Source organism: Tachysurus vachellii, chromosome 14, assembly GCF_030014155.1.
Source record: "Tachysurus vachellii isolate PV-2020 chromosome 14, HZAU_Pvac_v1, whole genome shotgun sequence".
NCBI lineage: Eukaryota > Metazoa > Chordata > Actinopteri > Siluriformes > Bagridae > Tachysurus > Tachysurus vachellii.
The window spans coordinates 23,782,318-23,802,317 of record NC_083473.1 but is presented as its reverse complement, the minus strand read 5'-3'; the positions used below and the strand labels follow the sequence as shown (position 1 = coordinate 23,802,317).

Sequence of the window (20,000 nt, the reverse complement as noted above, 5' to 3'; positions counted from 1 at the left end):
AATGCATTATCCCTCATCTCCATGCAGGTCTGTATAACTGTCTCCTATTTCATGTCTCCCACAGTGGAACTCCCATGGCTATGACATTGCTAAAATTTTCGGGTCTAAGCTGACCTCTGTCTCTCCGGTATGGCTCCAGCTCAGGCGCAAAGGACCAGAAAGCTTTCATATCACTGGCCTGCATGACAACGACCAGGGTTGGTGCATCTTAATGTTATTCAGCCTTGCATACTGTTTGCTCTGTGATGCAGAATGAACAACAGTGCCGTAATATGTCTTGTTACAGGTTGGGTCAAGGCTGTGAGGAAAGCAAACAAAAAAAATAAAATATGTAAGTACTTTTAACCGTTCATATACCGTTTAATTTCACAAAAAATGTTCAGTATGACTTTCTGAATTTCTTTAGTTAGACTTTTTGGTTTCTATGAACATAAACGCTGACGTGATGTATAACTTTAACGTGTCCTACATTTACACTTTGTAGTACCTCGCCTGTTATTTGACGGCTGGTCTTATCAGGATTACATGAATGTCCTGGACAGTGAGGATGAGATTGAGGAGATTACAAGAGAAATCGTCGAAGTGGCAAAGGTGCATTATGTCATTTGTTTGTGTTATCATTAAATGATCCACACTACTTCGATATCACAATTGCAAAAAGATCGATTTTATGATTAAACGTTAGAGTTTTAACGTTCTTTTTTTTTTTTTTTTGATTCTGTGTTCATTACTTGCTGATACAGTAATTAGTGATGCAGCAGTGCTTTAGTCCTTTAGTCTGTTTATCCTGATCAACATCTTTAAATTCTGATAAAAAAGAAAAGGTTTGAAATCTTTATTATTAATAGCACTTTCCTGCTAATAATAATATCAGCTGTTATGGTTGTTCTCTCATCGGCTGCTCTCAAGGGAAATGCCTTAAATAGCTGCACAGCATTCGGTCGACGTTTCCCTTCTTCACTACTTCTGTGGTGTAAATTTGCTGACAGTCCTGCATGCTGCGTACCTGTCCCATGATGATTGTACTTCCTTTTTATTGCATTTTAGGCTGAAGGTTTTGATGGCTATACTCTGGAACTATGGAGTCAGCTGGGAGGAAACAAGAGAAAGTCAGTCTGGGTTTTTTTTTTGTGTCTGTGTGCATCAGAGAAAGCAAAAGCAAAATATCTGTATCAGTAAGAGTGAACGTGTTGGACAGACAGACAGAATGCCGACTATGTATTGTCTGTCTGCCTCTTGTGTGTGATCCAGGGAGCTGATCCACTTGGTTACACACCTTTGCAAGTCCCTGAAGGCTCGGAAGCTCACCTGCATTCTTGTCATCCCTCCAGCTATCGTTCCTGGGTAAATAATCTCTCACCCTGCTAATAATCTTACCTTTTGCTGCCATGATGTTGGCCTCATTGGTACATTGGCATCTGTGCATAACAGCAAGTAACAATTACTTTGCATACTAACAAGAACTAAACTATTTGAGTATAATAGCTGCTTTCTTTCTGATATTCAGGTCAAACCAACCAGGTATGTTTGGAAGAGAAGACTTCGAAAAACTGGCTCCTGATGTCGATGCATTCAGCTTAATGACCTATGACTATTCTAGTCCGGGGAGGTTCGGCACAGAACACACAAACATCTCACTGATCTGCAGAGTGCACATAGTCTTTGACCTTTGACACACACACACGTATTATACATATATATACAGTATGTATGTGCTGTATAACTAATATAGAAATAACTGGTTACTTGGCTTGTAATTGTCAGTCTGAGCTCACTAATTGATTTATGTTGCTGTAGACCAGGCCCTAGTGCTCCACTGCCCTGGATGAGAGATTGTGTACTGCAACTTGCACCAGAGAGCCAGTTTAGACACAAGATCCTGCTGGGCCTTAACCTGTATGGCCTCGACTTCACTGTCAACGGGGGAGCGGAGCCTCTGCTGGGGGCCAGGTATGACTTCAGTGTAAAAACTGTAATACCTGTGTGTGTGTGAGTGAGTGTGTGAGTGTGTGAGTGAGTGTGTGAGTGAGTGAGTGAGTGAGTGTGTGTGTGAGTGTGTGTGTGAGTGAGTGTGTGTGTGAGTGAGTGTGTGTGTGAGTGAGTGTGTGTGTGTGAGTGAGTGTGTGTGTGAGTGAGTGTGTGTGTGAGTGAGTGTGTGTGTGAGTGAGTGAGTGTGTGTGTGAGTGAGTGAGAGTGTGTGTGAGTGGGTGTGTGTGAGTGAGTGTGTGTGAGTGAGTGTGTGTGTGTGAGTGAGTGTGAGTGAGTGAGTGTGAGTGAGTGTGTGTGAGTGGGTGTGTGTGAGTGGGTGTGTGTGTGAGTGTGTGTGAGTGTGTGAGAGTGTGGGTGAGTGAGTGTGTGTGTGTGAGTGTGTGTGAGTGTGAGTGGGTGTGTGAGTGAGTGAGTGGGTGTGTGAGTGGGTGTGTGTGAGTGGGTGTGTGTGAGTGGGTGTGTGTGAGTGGGTGTGTGTGTGTGTGAGTGTGTGTGAGTGTGTGTGAGTGTGTGTGAGTGTGAGTGAGAGTGATAGTGTCAAAAAAACACAGCATTTCCTGATTGTAGTTTTTTAATATGACTAATAAAACTTTATTCTCTCGGTCTCTCGTAGGTACATCGAGCTTCTGAAGGAATTCAAACCAAAACTAGTTTGGGACGAGTACGCAGAAGAACACTATTTTAATTACAAAAGGTTAGACAAACACATGCACGGAGCTCATAAGTAATGGAAATAATTGCTAACTTTTCATTTTGATTGTTTTTGACCTTGTGATGAGGCTGATATTAGGTTAGAGTTGATGGATACAGGAAGAGACACACAATAACTTGTGTTTTTTAATTTCACTCCTGCTGATGCTGGATGCTGTAAAACAAAGTACAGAAGGAAATTGCTCATCATAAACCTGTGATCCCCTTCTTTATATTTCAGAAATTCAGTAAAGCATACAGTCTATTATCCAACTCTGAAGGTAAGAACGTCGAACCCCAACCCTATTACCACAAACATAAGGGTTAGAACATAAGCTCAGCTGCATGTAATGCTTGTTCTCTCCTTTGTAGTCTCTCCAGCTACGAACTGCACTGGCAACAGAACTGGGCACAGGAATCTCTATATGGGAACTCGGCCAAGGCTTGGATTATTTTTATGACCTTCTGTGAATTGGACTGAGACACAAACACACAAATGTAATTCCTTCTTCCAACCATTTATGGTTTACGGTACATCGATATGTGTGACAACGCCGCTGAGCATGCCAATAAAATAATTTTTATTGTTTTAAAAAAAAAAAAAGGAAAAAATCTGGTGCACTTTTGTGAAATTTAATGATTCAATGTGTTTTGTAAAAAAAAAAAGAATTAATTTTGTATAAAGAAATCAATGACCGCATTCATTCAAGTGCAGGCATGTGTACAGTGCTGTAATTAATGATGTAATCACAGATACAGGTTTCAGGCTCAGAACATTAGACACCATTTGGAGAAGCATCTATTCACATCAACGCTCTGAATCGTCTTCACAAAAACATGCTGATATGAACTTTATTGAGCTTTTCTCTACGCATCCACACTTCTTTTAACACGTGGCACTATCCATGCCAACAGTGAGGATATTTAATGACATACAGGAGATTGAAAAAAATCAATGTTTTACAGAAAGCTCACATGACTTCCTGTGAGAAACTAACAGGAAGTAGTTCATACTTGAGACAAATGCATACAGATAAAAAAAATCATTTTTAAGGCCAAAGGGGAAAAAGAAGATTCACCATAATCACAAACATACTGTGATGAATTATTGCGATATTTTAAAGAAATGGTACTGAAGATAATGGAAATAAAAATGCATACTGTAGTTTACTGACTACTGTATAGTAGCTAAATGTATAAATTGTCAACAATTATGATCAAGTTCAACACTGCAAGGTCATTTTTCAGGTAACTTTCTATAGATTTTTACCAACTTGACCTTTACAAATCGTTCATAACTTCACAAACAATTTTAAATTCACCGGGACGTCTCCCGTTCTTTAGCTCCAGAGCGTATCGATAAATATGATGACAAACTGATTGCAAAATCAAGAAGGTTTTAACGTGATTGGTTTCCCACCAAAGTATTCCAGTGTCGTTGGTCAACACTGCTGTGCTTCTGAACAGGCAAAGGATTTTACCTGCTGTTAATCAGCAGGATCAGGTTGTTGACTGCAGCTGTGGTAGACTGAATATTCTGACCAGTCACTAGGTGGCGGTCCAGGACCACATGCAGTGCATCCTCTTTACTGGCTGTAACACAGGACAACATGAGTTCCGTTAGAATAACGAACAGCAACTGATGAACGTGTTTTTTATATATATATATACAGTTGGAGCACCGATGTTTCAGTGATCCTGTAAACTCACCTGTGTAGGAGCCTCCATTGTCTTTCACAAAGTCTTCCACAATCAGAGGAAGGTTGGCAAAATCTGGGGAGCGCACCAGCTCAAACACAGAGGGCTTTGGAACAAGAAAAGGGACATAAATAATGACTCAATTTTACTGAGGGCTCATTTGTTGAATCAGAAACTTACTCCAGTCAGGCTGTATCCACTAAATATCCATTTCTGTCCGTCTACGGCACAGCAAAGTGCAGAAACCCCCTGTCCCACAGCACACACAGGCTCTGAAAGACCCAAACACACACACACAATTTCTGTCATGCTGAAATGACTGGCCATTGTTTGTGTCCCAGATTCTCAAAAATCATGTTGCACTATGTTTAATAGAGTTTGTAGTGTCCAGCAGTGTGTCTTACTCTTGTGAGAGCTGAAGTGTGTGAGGATGCGTGCCAGTGAGCCACTGTGAGCGAGATCCTTTAAAGCTCCTGGGCAGTCTGGGATCAGGAGAGCCTGGTATCGGGCACCTGCAGGGCAACACACACACAGCCTGGTGAACGTTGTACTAGTACATTACAAATTACTGTATTGTGTTACAACCTAGAACTGAAATAGAATTCAGTGCTATTATATGTCCTGAAAAGCTCATAATATTGAAATACGGTGAAGCGTTTAATCGTTTTAGAGGTTTATCGGTGATAAAAAACAGATAAAGTGTTTAAAGATTGACCATCAATAGATTCCAGTTTTGCTGGAGTGGAGTAAGGTTTCACACTGAAATCCTGAACCCATCCAGCACAGATGTCATCAATCCCGACGAAGTCAATAGTTTTGCCCTGTGAGAGACAACAATAAGAAGTATTTATGAACAGAAATTCACATGAACTCCATTCGGTAGGTGTTAGACGATGTGTAGTGACCAGTGCAGTGTTTTCTCACCCCAGGTGAAGCTGTTTGTAGGTTAAACACAGGGCTACAGAGAGAGAAACACTGCTGGAAGGAACGAGCTGACACTCCTGTAAACACAAACACACTGAGCTACTGATGTGACAGCTGAATAAACACCAGGACGTTAAACGTCACCCACCTTGAAGTGTTGCACTGACCACAATAAGACACGTGGGTTTAGATGTCATTGTAATGTTTACAGTCTTCACTGCTGTAAAACAAACACTTACTCACGACTTCTCAACAGATGGTGTTGAGTCTACAGGCTACATTAATAAAGGAGAAAGTAAAAAAACAAAAAAACAACAACAAGCTTTATTCATATCCTTAAACACAATACAGATCATTACAGGCTTGTAAACATTGTCCCGCTTACTAAATGTTCCGTCTTGAAACTGGAGTCATAGCTTCAGTTCCGCTTTCGTAGACAAAAAAAGGAAGCAGAGACATGAGCTCTTAAATAACGCGTTTTTATTCTTTGTTCTGGGGAATTCAGTGAACTATTAAAGCACGAACAATGTATTAAAAATGAAGAGTGAAACACTGGAGGCTTTTTGCGGATGTTGTCCTACTGTATGTAGCTGTAACTAAAGCCCGGAGCCACCAGGTGGCGCTGCGGTGTAACATGTTTTGATAAATTGATGCACAGGTGAGTTTACAGGTAAGTGTTGGGGAAAAAAAAACTGAAGCATGTACTCCATAATGTTATTTCACAATATATAATTACAATATATATTCACATAACAAAAGCTTTCATATATATAACATTATAACATGATGATACAATCCAAGCTTACATGTGTGATGTGGTTATACAATATAAAATCCAGTTCAATTGCATTTTAAACAGATTCGAGTAAAAGTGCAAAGCAATATCCTTGAACGGAAGGTTAATGTTAACTCTTTACTTAAATATGTGATGTGATGTGCAATGCCTGTTCACTCAGAAACGTATCCTGCTATAGAAATCATCTCGGTTTGGTACCAGGTACCGAAACACGGGCCGAACCAGTCAGGCTTGGTAAATAACGCAACATCATAAACAAGTTGTCTCCGAGAAAAGAACACAACAGTAGCTACAGCAAATAGAACATCTAAAATCTGATGCATTCAATAATGTAGTCAAGTAATAAGGCAGCTGGGGAAAAAATAGTTTAATATCTGATGGCAAAAGATGGTTTACCAGAGTTTGGCCTGTGTTTTTTTTTAACGCTGGTAGCTGGTCAGACTAAGATGGATTTATATTTAATTTACAGTTATTGTGGTATGTGAAGTATTGTAGCTGATGCAATGATTATGCAATGATCTCATCCGATGGCTATCACGCACTTCAAGGCTGAGTCAGTCAATATTATATGATGAACCAGTATTATAATTCGAACTGGTTCTAGATAGGCCACACAATTAGCATTTTATTAATCACTCACATATTTTTCTTTTTTAAAATGACTGCCCTGCAGCCAAATTATTATGCTGTGGTCTGCTGTCCTTCACCACTTAACACAAACTATTTACATTGCATAGCAGCAGAACAGGAAGGTAAAAGTGTGTGTATATGTGTGTATGTGTATATATATATATATATACACTGTATATAGTGTTTGAGTACTAGATGCACGATCTTCAGTAAGGCTCTTCCTTTAAACTCCGATACAGACAGCATGTGAAGAACATTCCAAAAACCTTCAAAAGAAACCAGAATCAGATCACTGACAAACAGAATGATCAATATCAAAAGCACATATCGATTTGGAAAAGGTGTTATCATTTCTTACCTGTAGGAATGCAATCCCAACACCAACACCACCTAAAATCAGCAAGTGCTGAAGAATAAACTCCTCTAATTTAGAAATGCAGCCACCCTGTGCAAGAAAAAAACATTCTCAGACATCTACAGATCAATAATGTTGCACTTGATGAAGAAGTTCTCCAACAATAGAAGGACTGTTGAAGGAAACGCTAAAATGTCGAGTTTACCATTAAATGTGGGGATGTGGAAGCTACTGATCGGTAGGTCATGAGTTTGAATCCCAGGGCCACTGAGCTGTCACTCCTGGGCCCCTGAGCAAGGCCCTTAAGCCTCAATTGCTCAGCTGTATAAATAAGATAAATGTAAGCTGCTCTGGATTAAGGGCGTCTGCTAAATGCTGTAAATGTCTAACATCCATCCATATTTGACCTCCATCGTACTCAAGCTAACTTGTTTTGTGGATGTTCCACAACATTAATGTAACCATAGATGGATAAAACCTATTATGTGTAGATATTTAACAAATAAATAGGTGTAAGAGCACAAGTGTGATATAAAATATAAGAGTGTAAGTGAATAAATAGGCGTAAGAGTGGCAAACTGTTGTGGAATAAGCAGAATAAAACCCTTTGTGTTTGGGGGGAAGTCGTGGCCTAATGGTTAGAGAGTTTGACTCCTAACCCTAAGGTTGTGGGTTCGAGTCTCGGGCCGGCAATACCACGACTGAGGTGCTCTTGAGCAAGGCACCGAAACCCTCCAACTGCTCCCTGGGCGCCGCAGCATAAATGGCTTCCCACTGCTCCGGGTGTGTGTTCACGATGTGTGTGCGTGTGTTCACTGCTGTGTGTGTGTGTGTGCACTTTGGATGGGTTAAACACAGAGAACGAATTCTGAGTCTGGGTCACTGTACTTAGCTGTATGTCACGTCACTTTATTGGAAAAACCTTTCTGACCCTGTTGTTGAAGACAGAGCTCTGTATAAGCCGTACCTCTACTTTGTAGATATTGGATGGGTGGTCTCTCGCTCCACAGCCAACAGTAGGAGTCTTACAGCAGCTGTCAGGCACAAGCCGCGTGTCAGCAAACGTGCGAATCCAGGCTCCGTCCCGCCAATCTGCCGAGCTGTAACTGCCACAGCACTTCAGCTGTTCCGCAGTACAGAGAGAGTGCACGTGGGAAAACAAGGAGAATTCAGTGTGCTATTCTGACAACATTTAACAAAAAAACAAGTTTAATATAATTAAATCCTCTGACGGATCATCATCGTGTCTCATGCTTTTCTGCTTCTTACCAAAATAGTTGAGAATCTGATTCATAAACAAATATTTAAGACCTCAAAGTGGTTCATTTCTAAATAACCACCGAGTGTTTAAAGGCTAGATATGAAACATTTACCTAATTTTCATTATGAAACTATATTATATTTGCTTTATGTGGAATATAAAACCTCATGTTGGAGTTTGTCCACAGCGCTGGTGATGTGGTCTTGATCCGGCTGCTGGTATTTCTGCACCATGGTCTCTTTCAGGTCTGCACTCAGCTCATCATTCAGCTGGACAGATTTAACCAAAACCACTGAGCCAAATATAAAAAACCGACGACTCTTTAAAATTTTATACGACACTGATTTTATATTCAGTGTAGAACAGATGTGAGATGTACGGTGGATGAGTAAAGTGTGATACAGAGGGAGACGGTGTGCTAGGGTTTACCTTATAGCAGAAAGGAAAACACTGCAGGAAGAATATGGAGAGGAGGAAAGAAAGGGTTTATAAACAGGGGAAAACACTCAAAAGAAGGCATGCAGACACACGAGGTCCAAGTGCATAGCATGCATCCATAACTGATGCTTTCATTAATAAGGGAGTGCTGTTAATATTGATGCTAATCACGTGACATAATAAATTTAAATATTACTACTTATTGACATTTTTACACGCTAACAATAAGGGACCAGTGAACCACAAACAGAACTTTGGTTGTGAACTAGTCTTGTCTATGAATCCACGTATGTGCTTTATGTCAAAACCCTAAATCAGTTTAATCTTTTGACTTGTTTCAGAAAAACAATAATACAATCGGTTACGAGTTCATTTTTAAAGTTATAGAATTAACGAACGTGAGGATTCCGAGGGTTAAAAAACCGTCAAGTACTTCTTTGCTAATATTTTACTAGAGACAGCAATAATATGCTTTCACTATATGAGACCTTGCTAAATTTATCACATTAAAATTTTTTTTTTAACTCCCATGATCCACCACAGATTTAATCTCAGAGACTAACGTGAGAGACGATCGCATTTTGAAACATCGGTCAATCATCTGTTTATGCAAATCACCATAAAACAGCAACCTCATGCACACATTAAGCTTCCTGACCTACTGAAATGTCCCAATTTCCCATTTATAAATGAATCAAATTAAATCCTCAGGTAGTATTTAAATGCACTTAGAACCGTTTTCAAGCAGTTTCAGTTCTTGAACCCTGGAGTTTAGCACAATTCGGTCAACACCTGATTCAGCTCATTTATAAAAGGTGTGTTAGACCATTGAAATCACTGAACTGTGCTGGACTCTGGACCTCCAAATCCTGTGCACTTCTGGCCTAGAAGATGTAGATATTTAGTCATTTATCGGAAAGATAAAGTTCAGAAACGCAGCACAAAAAAAACCCAAATAAGACGCACAGCTTTACAGGTTGAGTGAGAGCTTCGTAACTGGAGATGAATCTAATGGAATCAAACAGAATACGAGGATGAACTGCTTACCGCTTGATAATACCAATAGGCCAGAACTCCAGCAGTGATCTCCAGCAGGAAGATCAACACCAGCAGTACAGAGAACTGCAAAAGGAATGTTAGAAAAATCTACAAATTGTAGAAAGTATTATATAAACTTGTAAACAAATTTAAATATAACTAGATTTGTAAAGTTCGTCGCGACAAACTTTGATGTTGGCTTTGACGATGCAAGTATTCGCAAAGGACAGTGCTTTTGGAGGCATGTGGACAGAAAGCTATGGTGGCAAAAAATTTGGAGGTAAGTGGAGACAAGCATGTGACGTCATCAGAATACACGTGAGGAAGTTCCCCTCATTGTTCTGAGTGTTTTGATATGTCACATGCCCATGTTGTAAAAAGTTTTTTGATTTTGCATATTTTGGGGGCGGGGCTGTGGCACAACCGAAAGGCCAGTCGGTACACCAATTTAAAAGTTTGTTCAGAGTATCACCTTAAAGGAGCTGGATGAGTTTGGTGTAGATAGTTTGAAAGCTTGCTGAGTTATAAACCTCCAAATTTTATAATGGGAGTCTATGGGAAAAAAGGCCACTTTGCGACCAGGTACCGGAAGTACTGGTACTCGGATCGCTTAGAAAAGTCATAGATAAATTTTGATAAATTTTTGTCTAAGCTTAAATAGGAAAACAGAATGTTGGCTTCTACAAAGCGACATAAATAAAACTGCTAAAAGATTAAGAAACTAGGTAATCTGAAATACCACAGTAAATACACACTGGTGACACATACACACTGGTGACAAATACACACTGGTGACACATACACACTGGTGACACATACACACTGGTGACACATACACACTGGTGACAAATACACACTGGTGACACATACACACTGGTGACACATACACACTGGTGACAAATACACACTGGTGACACATACACACTGGTGACAAATACACACTGGTGACACATACACACTGGTGACAAATACACACTGGTGACACATACACACTGGTGACAAATACACACTGGTGACAAATACACACTGGTGACACATACACACTGGTGACAAATACACACTGGTGACACATACACACTGGTGACAAATACACACTGGTGACAAATACACACTGGTGACACATACACACTGGTGACAAATACACACTGGTGACACATACACACTGGTGACACATACACACTGGTGACACATACACACTGGTGACACATACACACTGGTGACAAATACACACTGGTGACACATACACACTGGTGACACATACACACTGGTGACACATACACACTGGTGACACATACACACTGGTGACAAATACACACTGGTGACACATACACACTGGTGACACATACACACTGGTGACAAATACACACTGGTGACACATACACACTGGTGACACACACACTGGTGACACATACACACTGGTGACACATACACACTGGTGACACATACACACTGGTGACAAATACACACTGGTGACACATACACACTGGTGACACATACACACTGGTGACACATACACACTGGTGACACATACACACTGGTGACAAATACACACTGGTGACACATACACACTGGTGACAAATACACACTGGTGACACATACACACTGGTGACACATACACACTGGTGACAAATACACACTGGTGACACATACACACTGGTGACACATACACACTGGTGACAAATACACACTGGTGACACATACACACTGGTGACAAATACACACTGGTGACACATACACACTGGTGACACATACACACTGGTGACAAATACACACTGGTGACACATACACACTGGTGACACATACACACTGGTGACACATACACACTGGTGACAAATACACACTGGTGACAAATACACACTGGTGACACATACACACTGGTGACACACACACTGGTGACAAATACACACTGGTGACACATACACACTGGTGACACATACACACTGGTGACAAATACACACTGGTGACACATACACACTGGTGACAAATACACACTGGTGACAAATACACACTGGTGACACATACACACTGGTGACAAATACACACTGGTGACACATACACACTGGTGACACATACACACTGGTGACAAATACACACTGGTGACACATACACACTGGTGACAAATACACACTGGTGACACATACACACTGGTGACACATACACACTGGTGACAAATACACACTGGTGACACATACACACTGGTGACAAATACACACTGGTGACAAATACACACTGGTGACACATACACACTGGTGACAAATACACACTGGTGACACATACACACTGGTGACACATACACACTGGTGACAAATACACACTGGTGACACATACACACTGGTGACAAATACACACTGGTGACACATACACACTGGTGACACATACACACTGGTGACAAATACACACTGGTGACACATACACACTGGTGACACATACACACTGGTGACACATACACACTGGTGACACATACACACTGGTGACACATACACACTGGTGACACATACACACTGGTGACACATACACACTGGTGACACATACACACTGGTGACACATACACACTGGTGACACATACACACTGGTGACACATACACACTGGTGACAAATACACACTGGTGACACATACACACTGGTGACACATACACACTGGTGACAAATACACACTGGTGACAAATACACACTGGTGACACATACACACTGGTGACACACACACTGGTGACACATACACACTGGTGACACACACACTGGTGACAAATACACACTGGTGACACATACACACTGGTGACACATACACACTGGTGACAAATACACACTGGTGACACATACACACTGGTGACAAATACACACTGGTGACACATACACACTGGTGACACATACACACTGGTGACAAATACACACTGGTGACACATACACACTGGTGACAAATACACACTGGTGACACATACACACTGGTGACACATACACACTGGTGACAAATACACACTGGTGAAAACGAATGACCTCGATCTGGAGAAATAAGATACAGGACAATATACAGTCTCCATACAGGACAAACATTAATACGGACTAAAGCTTTGACATAACGCACCTCCCTACAACTCCCTTCCTGTTTGGAGACTTTTACTCATTCATTCTTCTCCCCTTCGCTCCTGGCACACATCCCCCTCACCCATGCCCACCATTCCTCAGCTGTGACTCAGTCTCCCACTCGGGTCTTAAACAAACACGCCGCTTTATTTAAAACTTTCACAACAAACCCTTTATAATCGTGCGATTAGAAACCGCTCACAGACGCAGAAACAGCATACAACATACAGCAGGCTTTGCTTTTACTGCTAGAGTTTTCAGTTTGAATTTTCCACCAACATATTAATCTAAAATGAAAAGGCAAATCCTTCAATACAGATTCTTTGGATGTTCACCAGGGGAGTGTTTTGGCAACTCATCTAAAACTTTTCCAAAAACATTTTTGGGTGTCATGAGGATCGAGGGCATTTTTTTATGCTGATTCTTTGTTGTTTTAACTGCCTTCTCACATGACGTATCACACGGCACATAGCAGTCGTCATGTTCTTAATCTCCGATGAGGAATTAAGATTATTTCACAGCAGTGTCTCAGCCTCTCCAGGCCAAGTTTTATCTAACTTATAAATAAACTAAAAAAAAAAAAAAAAGGGAAAAAGCTCTTTTTATTTCATCCAGCCTGACGCCAATAGTAATTTATGCAGCATGCCCATAAATGACTACATTATGCTTTTAACTCACCACAATCAAAAGTCTTTTATTCTCGTTAATGGTGGCACAGCAGCCAAGGATCCCAGTGAGCATGACAACAGCTCCTGCTGCGATCAGAATGTAGGCAGCGATTGAATATGTACTGGAAGACAGAAGACTAATGTAGTCGCTCTTATCCACTAGAGTCCAGAGTCCCACTGCCATCACGGAACCTCCAGACAACTGAGAAAGAACAAGAGGTTTAAAGCAGATTGAATTCTTAAAGCATCTTCACCAACTGCTTGAGCTACAGTGGATCCAGAGCCTAAGACAGGACATAACACGGGGTATAACACTGCTTATAATTAATGTCGATAAGATATAAAATAATGGCTCACCCAGAGAAGCAGATTAAAGGTGAACAGCAGGTATTTAAGGCATACTGTTCCACAAGAGTTTGTCTTTTCCTTGTCAGCCGCCATCCTGCGAAACACCAAATGTATACGTTGAGTATCTGTGTTGAGATCTGAAAACAGGGGGGCACGGTTATTTAGTGGTTAGCACGTTCGCCTCACACCTCCAGGGTTGGGGGTTCGATTCCCACCTCCGCCTTGTGTGTGTGGAGTTTGCATGTTCTCCCCGTGCCTCAGGGGTTTCCTCCGGGTACTCCGGTTTCCTCCCCCGGTCCAAAGACATGCATGGTAGGTTGATTGGCATCTCTGGAAAATTGTCCGTAGTGTGTGATTGTGTGAGTGAATGAGTGTGTGTGTGTGTGCCCTGCGATGGGTTGGCACTCCGTCCAGGGTGTATCCTGCCTTGATGCCCGATGACGCCTGAGATAGGCACAGGCTCCCCGTGACCCGAGGTAGTTTGGATAAGAGGTAGAAAATGAATGAATGAGATCTGAAAACAATTAACCATGCCGAGCCTTGAACTATAGTTTACTTTTCAAATGTTTACCCTATAGAATAGAATAGAACGGGGCATAGAAGCCTTTATTATAGCCACATATACATTACAGCACAGTGGAATTCTTTTCTTCACATACCCCAACTGTGGAGGTTGGGGTCAGAGTGCAGGGGCAGCTATGATACAGCGCCCCTGGAGCAGGGAGGGTTGAGGGCCTTGCTCAAGGGCCCAGCAGTGGCAGCTTGGCTGTGCTGGGCTTTGAACCTCGATCCTCCGATCAACAACCTTAACCAGTTGAGCCACGACTGCCCCTAAACTATACTATACTACATTAAATAAAGAGATTCTGTCTTTGTCCCTTTCGAGAAACCTTAAAAACAGAATCCAACAACAAATGATTTCATTACTGAAAGGTTTCAAAGTAGAATTAAGGAAATCTAGAACAAGACTATTAAGGAAACATTTTTTCTCAGTGTCCAAACCTTAAGAGGTGAAACAACTGGGGGAAAAATATCTATCATGAAAGAAGATTTATGTGTAAAGAAAACGACCACGAAAGGCATGCAGATGGTGCGGGACCATAAAATGAGAGAACATGGTGTTTTTAAAACAGAAACCCAGAGCAGACCTGCACATGAAGCATCAGAAGCGTCAGAGTGAAATAAAGCTTAAGAGAAAAATGGTTATGGGCTTTGTAAAGTGGATAAACTGTATGTAAACTGTATGATCTAAGGCAAAAGCAATGAGAGGAAACATGAACTTTATTGGGTACAACAGGAAGCTTGCAAAGGCAAAAATAGAAAACTTGCTATGCAAAGAATATGTGCAACAAACACTATGTGCAGTGATAAATGATTTAATTCAATTCAATACAAGTTTGTTTATATATATATACTTTTTACACTTTTTACAAGTGACGTCGTCTCAAAGCAGCTTTACAGAACATAAACATAGAACAAAAGGTTAATATAAAGAATAATATAATACAAAAATTCAAGATTAATATTATATATATTTAAATGTGTGTGTATTTATCCCCAATGAGCAAGGCTGAGGTGACTGAGGTGACTGTGGGGAGGAAAAACTCCCTTAGATGGTAAAGGAAGAAACCTTGAGAGGAACCAGACTCAAAGGGGAACCTCATCCTCATATGGGTGACACTGGGGGTGTGATTATAAATATACAGTCTGATAAATGTTGTAGTGATGTAAAAGATCACATGGAGTTCAGATCTCCTCTTTAGTATCGCAGAGTCTAACTGGAGCTGGTAGATCTCTAGATGTCTCAGGATTCTCACAGAGTCGCCCTCGTCTCAGTGGAGGTCCAAAATCTTAATCGCACGGGAGACGCTCGGAGCTGGTACAGTTTCTGGGTGCCTCGGGATAAATGATTGAACAAAGGCCAAATGTGGAAGCACGTGTTGAAATGAGATTAAACAGTATAATGACACTAACAATTGGGACTTCGGTGCAAGTTGCATGATCATGTTGCTTGTATGTCTGGAACCTGCTGGTTTGTTTATGTTCTTAAGTTTTGATTGAGATATTAGTGCATTCATTTGTAGTTAACTTTTGGGGTAAATGTAGGGAGATGAAGAGATTTTCCAACAAGGTCACAAGCATCATGGATAAAAAACAGTGAATCCGGTCCCATTTACATGGCAACATACTCTGTATGGTTTATATAAAAGTATACGGACTGGACTCCTGACCATCACATCCGTATGTACGTGTTGAACATCCCAGTCTAGATTTATTCCCTATTTTTTTGTTACAATAAGCTCCAGTCTTCTATAAAGACTTTCCACCTCATGGAGTGCGTCTGTGTGGATTTGTGTTCGTTCAGCAACAACGAGATCAGACACTGATGTTGGCTGAGGAGGTCTGGGGTGCAGTCGATGTTCCAGTTCATCCCAAAGTGTGGTTGAGGTGAGGGATCTGTGCAGGACACTCCAGTTCTTCCATTCTAGTCTTGGCAAGCCAAAACCTTGGCAAAAAAAGGGGGGGCTTAGCGGTTAGCACGTTCGCCTCACACCTCCAGGGTTGGGGGTTCGATTCCTGCCTCCACCTTGTGTGTGTGGAGTTTGCATGTTCTCCCTGTGACTCGGGGGTTTCCTTCGGGTACTCCGGTTTCCTCCCCCGGTCCAAAGACATGCATGGTAGGTTGATTGGCATCTCTGGAAAATTGTCCGTAGTGTGTGATTGTGTGAGTGAATGACTGTGTGTGTGTGTGTGTGTGTCCTGCGATGGGTTGGCACTCCGTCCAGGGTGTATCCTGCCTTGATGCCCGATGACGCCTGAGATAGGCACAGGCTCCCCGTGACCCGAGGTAGTTCGGATAAGCGGTAGAAGATGAGTGAGAGAGTGAATGAAAGATTAAAAAAAGTAAGCCGCTCTGGATAAGTGTGACAAATGCTGTAGGTGTAACGTAAATCTTTGTAGCAGCACTTCTGTAAAGACCCACATCATTTTACAGTTTATTGTGTATGTATAGTGGTGAATAAAACAACAATCTTTCAACAAGTCACCCAAAATAAAGTTAAATACAGTTTATCAGAACAGATAGGAAAAGATCGTACTCTTGCATTCCTCTCTGATGTGAATGTGTGTGTGTGTGTGTGTGTGTGAGAAAGAGTCAGATGTTTACTACCCTGTGGCCCCTATCTGGCACTCAGAGACATATCTGTCACTGTCTGAGTAACACTATCCTGCAGTGAGAAATGAGGTAAGTCCTATAACAGTCCCTATAGACACAAGACCACAGTGACTCACATCATAATTTGACACCTGTGATTCATCCAGACTTAATCCGTCACGGACACTTATTCTGAGTTCAAAGACCGGAGCATGACGTGCTAAAGCTGATTGTTTCAACAAAAACTCTAATTGTTTTGCAGTTTGAGTGTGAATGGTGATAATCTTTAGCAGAAATCACACTAATCATCTCCTGAACATCTGGAATGAAATTAGATTAGTTAGGAATTTCAACAATAAACTTAATAAAGGTGAATATATCCAGCTTTGATTAACACAACCAAAAACCTAATACTGTGTGTATTTTTTGTCATACAGGCCCCAAAAAATGAGGCTTGAGAACAAATGGCATGAGCAACAAATTAAACAGTAAAAGTTCACCAGGCTTTATGATGTAAAATAGGCAGCAAATGAAGCGTAATCCCTGTTTAATGCCTAATCCGTGTAAATATGAGACCACACACACACACACACAGGAATGTGCTCTATCTGTAATTCATTACTGATAGACGGACACCTGGATCACGTCAGAGAATAAACCAGATTATACCCAAAATCTCATCCAAATTCAGCATAAAAAGGAGCATTAAACTTCATCAGAAGAAAAATAAACACCTAGACAATAACTTTCACATGACTTACAGCTGACTTCCACAAGGTCATTATTTAAAAAATAAATCCGACAATAAAATAAACGTCAAATAAAATAAAACTGATTAAAAAATGACTGTAAACAGAAGAGAATTGTTCTTACCTGCTGTAACAAACTCCAACCTACAGCTCTACAACTGAACTACTTTGGCTTGTGAAGACTTTCAGACTGCTGTCAGCTGTGCGAAAGTGTGTGTGTGTGTGTGTGTGTGTGAGAGAGAGAGAGAGAGGGAGGATGTCATGAGGGGCGCAGCACAACCCGAGCACCGGACATTACTGTACTGAAGGTGGGCATTAAAGTGAAATTTCACCCTTTTTAAAAATGCAGCTTAAAATAACTCCTTGGTGGTGCAACATTTTAATCTAGGCTCATATTAAAAACAGGATTTCTAAAGCAGAGAAACTTGAAAATGATGTAAACTGTGTAATAAACATACAGTAAATGATTTAAAAGCTTTTTTTTGCCTTTGATCAGAGTCACAGTAGCACCAGAGAACCGCATTGTGTGCTATAAGAATAGTTTCTTGTTATTAATGAATATAATTGATAATAAATATAATGTATTTGTTCCAGTTTTCTAAAAGCAACAAGACGCTTAAGGATGAACTGCACGGTCGTGTATTTACATCTCAACACCCATAACTACTCACTCACTCTTTCATCATCTACCGCTTATCCGAACTACCTCGGGTCACTACCTCGGGAGCCTGTGCCTATCTCAGGCGTCATGGGGCATTAAGGCAGGATACACCCTGGACGGAGTGCCAACCCGTCACAGGGCACACACACACACACACACTCTCATTCACTCACACAATCACACACTAGGGACAATTTTCCAGAGATGCCAATCAACCTACCATGCATGTCTTTGGACCGGGGGAGGAAACCGGAGTACCCGGAGGAAACCCCCGAGGCACGGGGAGAACATGCAAACTCCACACACACAAGGCGGAGGCGGGAATCAAACCCCCAACCCTGCAGGTGTGAGGCGAACGTGCTAACCACTAAGCCACCGTGCCCCCCCCACACCCATAACTAGTTTTAATGAAATAGAGATACGGTTAAGGGCAGTGTACATGATTTATTGTGTTATACCGACTAAATGTAAAGGGAGTGATTATTTATAGACTGCAGGAAACCTAAAGGAAGCTTGAACAGAGCATTGCACAGATGATCATGACTCAAATCGTCTTATGAGCCTTAATAACACTATATGTAACAGAACATGTATTTGTCCTGTGAACACTTGGAGTAAATCTCTGTCCTTTAGGTTGTAAGAGTTTAGGGTTGGTGTCCCTTTAATGTTGGTAAAATCTCCGTTCTTCTGTGAAAGCCTTCCACTAGATTTTGGAGTGTGGCTATGAGCATTTATAATAATTCAGCCAGAAGATCATTAGTGAGATCAGGCACTGATGTTAAGAGAGGAAGGCTGGTTGTTTAGTGGGGTTGAGGTCAGGGCTCTGTGCAGGACATTAAAGTTCTCTAAAACTCTTCATGGCTTGTTTTGTGCACCGTCACACTGAGACGTGTTCGGGACTTTTAGTTCCATGGGCCTGTTTATATGAAGCTACTCCAATGGTAGACTTTTAAACCATTAAAACAAATTCTCTGGCCAGTTTTATTATATTCACAAAATATCATTTTGCAAATACAAAAAAAAAAAGACAGTATTTATTTATATTATCTGTACGACTAGAGCACAGTCTGATATCAGACAAAATGTTCTCCACACATTCATAAAGAACAGGGTTGTCAATCCTGCTAGTGCAGGGCAATGAAGTTCTATTAAACAGAATGTTTATAATCACCGTTTTCTAAGATTGGTAAAAAGTAAGAAATTAAATACTGTTTTAACAATTTTGCTTATTTCTGATTGGAGTAATTAAAAACAAAAGCTTGGGGTGAAAAAAAAAAAAACTCCAGACAGATGAAGGTCCTTAGTTTAGCCACACGGTATTGAGCTGCGTCTGGTTCTTGATGCTGGTGTCCATTTTGAGCACTTCTCTGATCGCCATGGTAGCGTAGGTAGATGGAGGGAGGGAGAACTCCATCTTCAGTGCCTTGTATTTTCCATCTACACCATCAGCGTTGGGTTAGAGAGGCAAAAAGGATGACAAGAATGAATATAGTCACATACGAGGATCACAAGCAGCCAACAAT

At 41.1% G+C, this 20,000-nt stretch overlaps 4 protein-coding genes across 7 annotated transcripts in view; 1 reads left to right on the top strand and 3 right to left on the bottom strand.

Moving 5' to 3' along the window:
* Nucleotides 1–3,309, top strand: part of chid1 (chitinase domain containing 1) — a 5,268-nt gene extending 1,959 nt beyond the window's left edge. Inside the window, exons 4-13 of one of the 2 annotated variants that reach the window (XM_060887058.1) lie at nucleotides 65–197; nucleotides 287–331; nucleotides 485–591; nucleotides 1,048–1,109; nucleotides 1,252–1,344; nucleotides 1,508–1,609; nucleotides 1,798–1,950; nucleotides 2,603–2,683; nucleotides 2,921–2,960; nucleotides 3,052–3,309. In XM_060887058.1, coding sequence (XP_060743041.1) covers nucleotides 65–197; nucleotides 287–331; nucleotides 485–591; nucleotides 1,048–1,109; nucleotides 1,252–1,344; nucleotides 1,508–1,609; nucleotides 1,798–1,950; nucleotides 2,603–2,683; nucleotides 2,921–2,960; nucleotides 3,052–3,150 — 915 coding nt within the window. In that variant the 3' untranslated portion in view covers nucleotides 3,151–3,309. The remainder of the gene's footprint in view (nucleotides 1–64; nucleotides 198–286; nucleotides 332–484; nucleotides 592–1,047; nucleotides 1,110–1,251; nucleotides 1,345–1,507; nucleotides 1,610–1,797; nucleotides 1,951–2,602; nucleotides 2,684–2,920; nucleotides 2,961–3,051) is intronic. The other variant, XM_060887059.1, reaches the window with a different exon arrangement.
* A 208-nt stretch (nucleotides 3,310–3,517) lies between these two features.
* Nucleotides 3,518–5,686, bottom strand: gatd1 (glutamine amidotransferase class 1 domain containing 1). Its single transcript, XM_060887060.1, has 7 exons — nucleotides 5,450–5,686; nucleotides 5,302–5,378; nucleotides 5,093–5,198; nucleotides 4,782–4,889; nucleotides 4,558–4,649; nucleotides 4,390–4,483; nucleotides 3,518–4,272 (listed from the first exon to the last, which is right to left on the bottom strand). The coding sequence occupies exons 1-7, from the start codon at nucleotides 5,496–5,498 to the stop codon at nucleotides 4,157–4,159; spliced, it is 642 nt and encodes a 213-aa protein (XP_060743043.1). The 5' UTR covers nucleotides 5,499–5,686; the 3' UTR covers nucleotides 3,518–4,156.
* Nucleotides 5,687–5,764: 78 nt separating this feature from the next.
* cd151 (CD151 molecule) lies at nucleotides 5,765–18,038 on the bottom strand. 2 transcript variants are annotated; one of them, XM_060887389.1, is made up of 9 exons: nucleotides 17,941–18,038; nucleotides 13,923–14,007; nucleotides 13,576–13,767; nucleotides 9,829–9,903; nucleotides 8,773–8,793; nucleotides 8,508–8,612; nucleotides 8,050–8,205; nucleotides 7,086–7,172; nucleotides 5,765–6,993 (listed from the first exon to the last, which is right to left on the bottom strand). In XM_060887389.1, the coding sequence occupies exons 2-9, from the start codon at nucleotides 14,004–14,006 to the stop codon at nucleotides 6,934–6,936; spliced, it is 780 nt and encodes a 259-aa protein (XP_060743372.1). In that variant the 5' UTR covers nucleotide 14,007; nucleotides 17,941–18,038; the 3' UTR covers nucleotides 5,765–6,933. The 2 variants fall into 2 exon arrangements, with proteins under 2 accessions (XP_060743372.1, XP_060743373.1); XM_060887390.1 differs by lacking the exon at nucleotides 8,773–8,793.
* Nucleotides 18,039–18,901: 863 nt separating this feature from the next.
* pus7 (pseudouridine synthase 7) overlaps nucleotides 18,902–20,000 on the bottom strand; it is a 17,632-nt gene continuing 16,533 nt past the window's right edge. For both annotated transcript variants that reach the window (XM_060887056.1, XM_060887057.1), the window contains exon 17: nucleotides 18,902–19,914. In XM_060887056.1, coding sequence (XP_060743039.1) covers nucleotides 19,778–19,914 — 137 coding nt within the window. In that variant the 3' untranslated portion in view covers nucleotides 18,902–19,777. The remainder of the gene's footprint in view (nucleotides 19,915–20,000) is intronic.